This window comes from Meriones unguiculatus, chromosome 18 (genome assembly GCF_030254825.1).
Source record: "Meriones unguiculatus strain TT.TT164.6M chromosome 18, Bangor_MerUng_6.1, whole genome shotgun sequence".
Lineage (NCBI taxonomy): Eukaryota > Metazoa > Chordata > Mammalia > Rodentia > Muridae > Meriones > Meriones unguiculatus.
Window position 1 is genome coordinate 21,496,435 of NC_083365.1, and position 9,531 is coordinate 21,505,965.

Below are 9,531 nucleotides of genomic sequence, written 5' to 3' on the forward strand. Positions count from 1 at the left end.
CATTTATTTTCTTCTGCTTGTTATGTCCCTTGAGCCTGGAGAAGGCCTGGGCAAGCAGAGGGCAGGGCTTTCAGGAAGGACTTCCGCTGCTGCCCCACATGACCTGTCAGCATCCTGTTTCTCCACAGACTAACGTGGCCCTGGTGGCTCCCTTGCTGCGCCTGGAGAACAACCACTGTCACATTGAGGAGAGTGAGCATGTGCTGAAGAAGGCACACAAGTACAGTGAGCTGATCATCCTGTATGAGAAGAAGGGGCTCCATGAGAAAGGTGACAGGGCCCTCCACAGTCTCGGGGGAGGGCCCTCTTGTCCTTTGGCTGAATCTGTTGATCTCACGTGAGGAAGAGGCTTACAGGTTTGTTCTTGGGCTTTGTGGCCAGCTCTGCAGGTGCTAGTGGACCAGTCCAAGAAAGCAAATTCACCTCTGAAAGGCCATGAGCGGACAGTGCAGTATCTGCAGCACTTGGGTGAGCCCTGTTGTGGTGGTGGGTTTTGGATAGGTTCTCACTGTGTAACACTGGCTGTCCTGAAACTCACTATGCAGACCAGGCTGGCCTCAAACTTATAGATTCACCTCCCTCTGCCTCCTGAGTGCTCAGATTAAAGGCATGTGCTAGCACACTCAGCCCTAAGCCCCACATTTAAAAGCTGTGGTGGTGGCTCCTGTTCATGTGGGCCTGGTCTCCCTCTGTTCCTGAGTCGGGTCAGTTCTCAGTTCTGTTCCTTTGCCTGACAGCAGAAACCCTCAGTAGTTTAACAGTGATGCCCTTTAGTATGTGGCCAGACCATAAGAAACAAGCAGATCCGAATGTCTGGTGCTTGGATCTCTTGTCCACAAAATTAATTCTGAGATTACACCCATACCTGCACACCTGCCCTTCAATATTATTGGACAGGCCTGACTTTTATCTTACTTTTCCTTTGAAGGCACAGAAAACCTCCATTTGATTTTTTCCTACTCTGTCTGGGTCCTGAGAGACTTTCCAGAAGATGGCCTGAAGGTAGGTGATGGGCCCCTGGACTGGTCTGGTGCCACAGTTGACCCTGGTCATGGTTGGTGAGAGCCACGGATGCAGGAGGAGGATGCCCTGCCCCGTTCCTCTGAGTCACAGGGTACATGGGCAGGTGAGACAAGACTGCAAGGCTCTGTGCATATAGAGCCTTGTTCTAAGGCTGCTAGGCTCCAGCCTCGACCAGTATTTTCCAACCACCTCCTAGTCCCTTGTCTGCCCTTCCCCTCCCAGTGCGTGCAGCCCAGCATTTGCAGGCCTGTGTGTGTGTCGGAGCTCTGCTTGTAGAACTCTGGTCTGTTCTCACAGATATTCACGGAAGACCTCCCGGAGGTGGAGTCTCTGCCACGAGATCGGGTGCTCAGCTTCTTAATAGAGAATTTTAAGGGTCTGGCTGTTCCTTATCTGGTAAGGTACAGTTTGGTTTGCCCAGAAGACTGTAAGCCCACTATCTAGGAGCATATGGATCACTGAGGCAGTTCAGATTCCGGGTAGGGTGGGGTCTCTGAGAATATGAGGATGGTTATTTCAGCTTCCTCTGAAGAAAGAGAGCCAAGGGAACCAAGAATGATAACCTTTTTCCTAGCGTTTGGGAGGCAGAGGCAGGCAGATCTCTGGGTCAAGGCCAGCCTGCTCTACGTAGTAAATTTCAGCTTAGATTGGAAATTAAAGAAACCTTCCCTGACATCACTAGGTTTTGTCATGGTTTTGGAAGACAAAACCATGGAAGACATCACTAGGTTTTTGTCATGGTCTTGGTGATCTTTGAGCTTAGTTAGGGAACAATCAGGATGGGACCTGAGAAGGAGACTGGGAGACAGGCTTGAAGCACAGAGGGTACCAACCAGACTACTTCCCTTCCACCTCAGGAGCACATCATCCACGTGTGGGAGGAGACAGGCTCGCGATTCCACAACTGCCTGATCCAGCTGTACTGTGAGAAAGTGCAGAGTCTGATGAAAGACTATCTCCTGTCCCTGCCCACAGGTATCAGGGCACATGCAAAGCAGCTGGCCCCGGACCTTAAAGGTCACATAGAGCTGGGTGCCTGTGTGGAGCATGGGGAAACGGGCCCTGTTCTCTGCTTAGGTGATGGGAAATCCTTTAGAGGAGTCAGGACACTGAGTGACTCAAGAGCCCTGGTCTAGGTGTCTCGGGGAGTCCTCCCTCTGGTAGGACAGAAGGGACAGATTTGTCAGCAAGATGACAAGCTATGTAGCTAAGAGCCATGCAGGCCAATACGTGCTCTGCTCACAGCTTTCCTTACTGTCACACTGGTGTTTTAGGATGAGAGAGACGAGGGAGTAAAAACTGGGAAACCTTCTTGGAGGCCCCTCCTAGATAATAGGGTGACATCACTGAGCCCTGTTCCCTTTGTCTGACCCTGCATTATTGCTTAACAGCATCTGTTCATATGGAGTTTGATTTCCCTTAAAGGCAAGAATCCAGTCCCTGCTGGGGAGGAAACAGGCGAGCTGGGAGAATACCGACAAAAGCTGCTTATGTTCTTGGAGATTTCCAGCTACTATGATCCAGGCCGGCTCATCTGTGATTTTCCCTTTGATGGTGAGTGTCTAGTTTGGAGCTGTTTCAGCCAAGTGGAATGGAGAGGCTCATCTCTCCCTTTATTGTTGTTCAGCCCTCCTCAAGGGTGGGTGTGTGAGGGCCCAGGCTTCCTGGACCTCCCTCCTGTTTCTCCACGTCATTCTTCTGCTGTGGCTGGGAGAAGACTCTGGGTGTGAACCATATGCTAATTTGAAGATTGTAATCTGTTGCTTTAGAGGGAATTCTTGTTGGAACTCATATACTTCTTATAATCTGGCATGATTCATTGAGAAAAAAGATAAATCTCTCTGGCACTAGCTTTGCCACCAAGTCTTTGCCTCAGGTTCACTGAAGTTCCTAGTCTATATGAGCTTGGCTGTTTAATGAGTCTTGCACAGCATATGGGTACATGTTAAAGGGGTGGGATTTGGTCAGGCATGGTGGTGCATACCTTTTATCCCAGCTCTTGAGAGACAGAGGCAGGCCAATTCAATCTCTGTGAGTTCAAGGCCAGCCTGGTCTACATAGTTCCAGAACAGTCAAGGCTGTGTAGAGAGACCCTGTTTGATACAGTGCCTCCTAAATTAGCTTCCTTCTCCTTTAAAAATTCCTTCAATAACTTTCTCCTTTAACAAAGGGTAATAGTATTTTATTTCACTATACTTTCAATATGTGCTGCTTAGGATGAGCCCTCACATGTGCTAAGCATGCACCCTACCTCTGAGCTGTATCCCAGGCCTGTTGTTATTTTGGATTTTGTTTTGTTTTTGGAGGATTGGTTTGATGTTTTGTTTTGTTTTGTTTTGTTTTTATTTTTGTTTTTTTTTTTATTTCCCTCCATCTGTCATTCTTTAAATCATTTTATTCCATGTGCTATCTGTTTGTGTGTGCCATGATGTGTATCTCATAGTCAAAGGATACCTTGTATGGGGCCTTGTATGGGTCTGGGGCCTTGTATAGGTCTGGGGCCTTGTATAGGTCTGGGGCCTTGCATGGGTCTGGGGCCTTGCATGGGTCTGGGGCCTTGCATGGGTCTGGGGCCTTGCATGGGTCTGGGGCCTTGTATGGGTCTGGGGCCTTGTATGGGTCTGGGCCTCGGGATTGAACTTAGCTCATCCGACTTGGCAGCAGTGTTGTTACCTACTGAGCCATCTTGGCATTCTCTTGTCAAGTCCTTTCTTAGATTTTGCATTGCCCCAATATTCCTTCCCCCAGTTGCTTAGCCCCTAATCTTGTGCATAAGTAATGGCAGTGGTAGCTACTTGGAGCCCTTCTCCTCCTAGGCCTCTTAGAAGAAAGAGCTCTCCTGTTGGGGCGTATGGGGAAGCACGAACAAGCTCTCTTCATCTATGTCCACATCTTGAAGGACACAAAGATGGCCAAGGAGTAAGTCGGCCCTGCTCTCCCACCTCCTGAGGAGTCCCAGGCAGGCCCTCACGGAGATGAGGAGCCAGGAAGGCTACCCTATGCCCAGCCGCAGACGGGCCATCACCTCCCCTGCTGCTCCTGTTTGGTTGCCATTGGCAGCTACCCAGGCAGCTTCCATGTAGTCCCGCCTGCCTATCCTCAGTACTTCCTCCCTTGCAGGTACTGCCACAAACACTACGACCAAAACAAAGACGGCAACAAAGATGTAAGTAGGACTTCCTGTCACTCTAGCAGACCCCACCCCATCCAGTGTGGCCACACGTGGCACTTGTATTAATCACTGAGTGAGAGAGACACTGTATGTGTCAGTGCACTAAACGATTGTTGGCATGTGTTTACTGGGAAGGAAACTGAGCGTGTCCTGGTTTACTTCTGACTTACACGTCTGTTGTCACCCACCAGATTAATAATAGCACCCTGCCCCTCTCAGGAGTTCTGACACATATACTGAATTAATGTGGACTGGCCTGTCTAGGAGGAAGGGTCTGATTGTACGTGGATTTGCCAGTACCATGAGACATTTGTGATTGGTGTAACTGGGAGGAGGCTGGGAATAGGACTAGAAACCAGAAATGCTGGTAAGTGATGCGCAGGACAGCCCCGGTGACAAGGAATTATCTGACCCCAAATGTTGAGAGAGCTAGGTAGAGTGACTGTGGCACTAGAGCCAGTCAGAAATACAGCAGGTTCTCAGCCTTCAGAGCCTAAGAAAATGGGGAACCTCTAGGTTACTTTGCAGTGTTGACTTCCTGTGGATGGTATAACATTAAACAAACACAAGGCATTCAAGGAAAGAGCGCCACGGGCACCCTCATTCTGCCCTTTGATTTTGCCAGAAATTAGGGGGAGGTGATGGATGAGCTTGGACCCTCCGAGCCAAGGCCTGCTATGGACCAGCCCTCTAATCGTTAGGGAGGCTCCGGGCTGGCATGCTGGGCCTTGTAGCTGGACGTGCGTGTTTCTGTCTGTGAAACAGGTGTACCTGTCCCTGCTTCGGATGTACCTGTCGCCCCCCAGCATTCACTGCCTGGGGCCAATCAAACTGGAGCTACTGGAGCCACAGGCCAACCTCCAGGCTGCGCTGCAGGTCCTAGAGCTGCACTACAGCAAGTTAGATACCACCAAGGTCAGGGCCCTGCCCGGGCAGGTGGGGCTGGAGTGAGAAGATGGCTGGGGAAGGGGGCCAGGCATGAGCTTTTCTTGGTATCTTTCCTCATCTCCCTAACCTGTCCCCATCCTGTCCGTGCCCCAGGCGATCAACCTTCTGCCAGCAAACACTCAGATCAATGACATACGCATCTTTCTAGAAAAGGTCTTAGAAGAAAATGCACAAAAGAAACGGTTCAACCAGGTGCTCAAGAACCTTCTCCATGCCGAGTTCCTCCGGGTATGGCCTTCCACACTTGTAGGGTGGGCTTTGGGTTTTAATTGAGACAGTTCTCACATACCTATTGTCATCAAGGCAGCACATAGCTGACGTGACCCACCCAGTCAGCATGTTGTTTAGTAGAATCTGTGTAAGCTCAAGGCAGGAAACAGTGCCAACTTTTACTCTCTGTTTCCACACCTGGTCACGGAGCTTCTCCGATCTCTTCCAGGTTCAGGAAGAGCGGATTTTACACCAGCAAGTGAAGTGCATCATCACTGAGGAAAAGGTGTGCATGGTGTGCAAGAAGAAGATCGGCAACAGGTGAGCCTCCCCACCTGAGCAATGTCTGGGTGCAGATGGGGTGGAAACACCCAGGCTAGGTTTCTGCCCTTAGTTTTGTGTTCTGTTGCTGTGATGAAATACTCAACAAAGGCAGCTTGAGGGAGAAAGTTTCTTCCGGCTAACGGGTGGGGGCAGGAGCTTGGGGCAGCTGTCACAGTGCATTCACAGAAAATGAGAGCGATGCGTGCTTCCAAGTGCTCGGCTCGACTCCTTTTTCACAGTCCTTACCAAGGGAATAGTCCTACCCACAGTCAAGATTGGCCTTTCTGTTGGGCTGTGGTGGTGCACGCCTTCAATCTCAGCACTTGGGAGGCAGAGGCAGGGCGAGCTCTGATTTCAAGGCTGGCCAGGTCTACAAAGTGAGTCCAGGACAGCCAGTACTACACAGGAAAACTTTGTCTTCGAAAATGGGGGGTGGGAGGGGTCTTCCCTACATTAGTTAACAAAATCAAGATCATCCTTCTCAGGCATGCCCAGAGACCCGGCTCCCTGATGATTCTGGCTTCTGTCATGTGGACAGCACTAACCTCACGCCCACAGAGAGAAGCTGTCTTTTGTTTCATTGAATTCTTGAGCTTTGACAGAGCAAGCGTCAATAAAGACCTGTCATATGGTATCGAGCTGTTAAACTATTCCTCTGGCAGCTAAAATTAACAATGGAACAGAAAGCCAGTAAGAGAGGATGAGAGACATACAGAGAGTCTTCCTGATAGGGGCAGCTGTGTAGCTCAAGCCGAGATGGAACTCTAAATCAACCCTGTGCCTCAGCCATACCCAGCGCTAAGGTTACAGGCCTGCACCACCATGACAGCCCCCAGAGGAGAAGTTTGTTCAGTCTGCTGTCTCATGACTGGAGCCACCTCCTGAGCCAGCACTGTTCTGTTAAGACGTGCCCCAGAGCCAGTCCCCTGCCTGGAAGCAGCAAGGGCTGCCTTTTCTTACTTAGCCAGAAGAGTCTGTTTCTCTGCTGAGGCCTCATGTGCTGTATTTCATTAGAACTATCCTGAAACATGTTCTGCTGAACATCATCCCTGGTGCCAAGCCAAGGGCACATGCTCTGCGTTGGCTTTTTGTTTGTCAATGTATTTGCCTGGTCGGTCGGTCGGTAGGTCAGTGCTACTGACGGTCAAACTACCACTGACCCATATCCCCAACCCTGCACTGATGGAGTCACAAAAATGTTTGCCTGCACATGAATGTTGTACAGTTCCTGCTCTAGTTGTCTGGAGAAGTGTTACCGCAGCATTCCAGAGATCCTGGCGGAGGCTGTCGTTTGGGTGCGGGGCAGCTGCTGGGGTGATGCCTCTTACAGGTGCTGGAGGAGACTGAGCACTTCTCTCACCTCTCCGCTGTTCTTCCACACAGTGCGTTCGCAAGATACCCCAATGGAGTGGTCGTGCACTACTTCTGTTCCAAAGAGGTAAACTCAGCCGACACCTGAGCCCGGAATCCCAAGCACTGCGCAGTGGACAGCTCAGCTTTCCCAGAGAGTGAAGGAGCAGCCACCTTAGGAACCAGGGATTGCTGCCAAGCGTCTCCCTCATTTGGACGTTGCTGGCTGCCTTGCCCTCTGGAACATCTCTGAATTAACTGGATTTGTGACCTGGCATTCCGGCTTTTTACTAGAAAAGAGATTAGTTGTATCTTACACTGTTATGTTGCAGGTGATTCCAGGAATTTAACCCCTGCTTGGTTGGACAGGAGGAAATGCACCGTCTTGCCTTTGTATACCAATCACCTGGACAAGGAGATTTCATCTCAAGTGTTTGGACCCGTGGGGTTGTTGACTGAGGGTTTTCTATTACAGTAACTACACAGCTTCCCAAGATCCCCGCACGTGGCCCCCTGGAGAGTCCCGTGGGGACTGAGTACTGAGCTCCCCAGCCCACTGAGCAAACAGGCTGACTGTCTGTGCTGCCAGTGGTTTCTCCAGGAGCCGTGCCTGTGTCCAAGTCGTCTCTGCTCATCCCCTTGTTTTCAGTCCCCCGTCTCCTTCTCACTATTTATTTCACCCCTTAATCTCTTCTCTTGTTGTACATCCATGCTTTCTCTCCCACTCTGTAGATTGGGGGATAGGGAGTAACTAATATTTAAATGAGACAAAAATGGGAAGGCACAGTCTGGGCTTCCGGAAGTGCGCTGATAAGCAGTTGCCATGTACGTTGTATGAAGGTTCTCAGGAGCTGAACTTTTCTAATAAGATGAGTGGGAGAACACACGTCTCTGCAGGCATAGGGGCTGGTACCTCCCTGGGCCAGCACTGTGCCGGGCGTGTGGTCTTCTGGGCAGGATCTCTGCAGAAGTGCCTGCTCCAGCCACCCACCAGCTGCTTGGACAGGTGGTTGAGCCTCTGTGGGCTTTGAGCTCTTTGTGCTTTGAGCATCTTTCTTCCTTCTAGCTACTTTCTGTCCTGTTGCTTTCGTGGCCATAGTTGTCCCTGGCCTTTTTTTTTTTTTAGGACTGGAGGATTGCTCTAGGTGGTAATATATGTCTCCACTGCACACACAGAACAATTGACCAGAAACTGACAGTGGTGAGATGTGGTGTGTGTTTGTGAGGCATTGAGGGATGGCCAAGAGTAATGTAGGAGCACGTGGACTTATAACTTACTGCTGGCTCTGTTGAGCATTATCAGAGAGCCTGTAAGAGGTATTTAGGACCTGCCGGCATTGGTACCTATGGGTACCTGGCACACACTTGCACAGACATATATGCAGGCAAAACACTGATACAAATAAATTTTTTTTAAAAATTGAGCAGTGCTGCCCATGAACCCATCCACACCAGCTTAAAATGCACTTCCTCAAGAGCAGCACCAGGATGCCAAGCCACTCCCCACAGGGCAGGAACTTGCCCCATCATGAGTCCTGTCCTCCTACCTGGTAAGCTTGTAGCATCCCTTCTCACAAACTGTATTTGAAGCAGTAGAATAAAGCCTGTTTTCTCCTGGATGGTGTGCGTACTTAATTCTGTTTCCCCAAACTCCATCCTTTTCTCCCTGGACCCTGCCCTCTGTAGAGGGTTGTGGGGGCAGGGGCTGCTCCTCAATAAACAGAAGCAAGAAACCAAGTCTCCCTGAACCTTCTTCTCCCTCTCCCTTCTGAAGACTTTAGTGGAATAATAAGGGAATAGTTTAGCTAAGGAAAGACGGATAAGACAACCAGTAACTATGAAAAACAATCAGAATAGCACTCCTCTCACGACAGCAGGAGAGCTGTCCCTGTCCCTCACCAGCTGCAGCACTTGGGAGAGCCGACCCTGCACCTTGCCTGAGCAGCACAGTAGAGCTGGCCCCAGTGCCAAAGGTGTGGGTGAGCCAGTCCCAGGGGCAGGAGAGCAGAGAGCTGACCTAGTGATGTGGGTGCAGGATTGCTGTGGGCTGGCCAACTCAGCTCCCATTCAGGTTCAGATCTAGGACTCTGAGTTGGCCCATTGTCAACACCTACTCCATGTATGCTGGAGCACATGAAGGGGCGGTCCTGCAGATCCAAAGCTGCAAAGTCTGAGGAGTCCTGCTGAGAAGCCAGGATCGTGTAGCAGAAGCCTTGACCCACACCAATGACTCAGTGCAATGAACATTTGCAGGTAAAGCTGTGTGGACACACTATGACACACTACAGCTTCCATGATGAGATCTTTGTTTGGGGTTTTTTTTTCTTTGTGGAGGAGGTTACAAGGGTGGAAGATAGGTATGAAGGGATGAGGAGATGAGTGGGATTGGGGTGCATGATGTGAAATTCACAAAGAATGAAAAGTTAAATCATGAATGCCTCCGTTTGTGTGGCCAGCGCAGCAAGTGTGGCTGTGGGTATATGGCTGACATCCTATGCACAGAA

The 9,531-nt window shown here is 50.3% G+C and overlaps 1 protein-coding gene across 3 annotated transcripts in view; it reads left to right on the top strand.

Annotated features, from left to right (window-relative positions):
• Vps39 (VPS39 subunit of HOPS complex) overlaps nt 1-8,646 on the top strand; it is a 45,410-nt gene extending 36,764 nt beyond the window's left edge. For all 3 annotated transcript variants that reach the window (XM_060372164.1, XM_060372165.1, XM_060372166.1), the window contains 12 exons: nt 129-270; nt 382-468; nt 929-1,002; nt 1,321-1,419; nt 1,881-1,998; nt 2,449-2,577; nt 3,840-3,942; nt 4,144-4,189; nt 4,961-5,110; nt 5,237-5,371; nt 5,583-5,674; nt 7,061-8,646. In XM_060372164.1, coding sequence (XP_060228147.1) covers nt 129-270; nt 382-468; nt 929-1,002; nt 1,321-1,419; nt 1,881-1,998; nt 2,449-2,577; nt 3,840-3,942; nt 4,144-4,189; nt 4,961-5,110; nt 5,237-5,371; nt 5,583-5,674; nt 7,061-7,136 — 1,251 coding nt within the window. In that variant the 3' untranslated portion in view covers nt 7,137-8,646. The remainder of the gene's footprint in view (nt 1-128; nt 271-381; nt 469-928; nt 1,003-1,320; nt 1,420-1,880; nt 1,999-2,448; nt 2,578-3,839; nt 3,943-4,143; nt 4,190-4,960; nt 5,111-5,236; nt 5,372-5,582; nt 5,675-7,060) is intronic.
• The last annotated feature ends 885 nt before the right edge of the window (nt 8,647-9,531 follow it).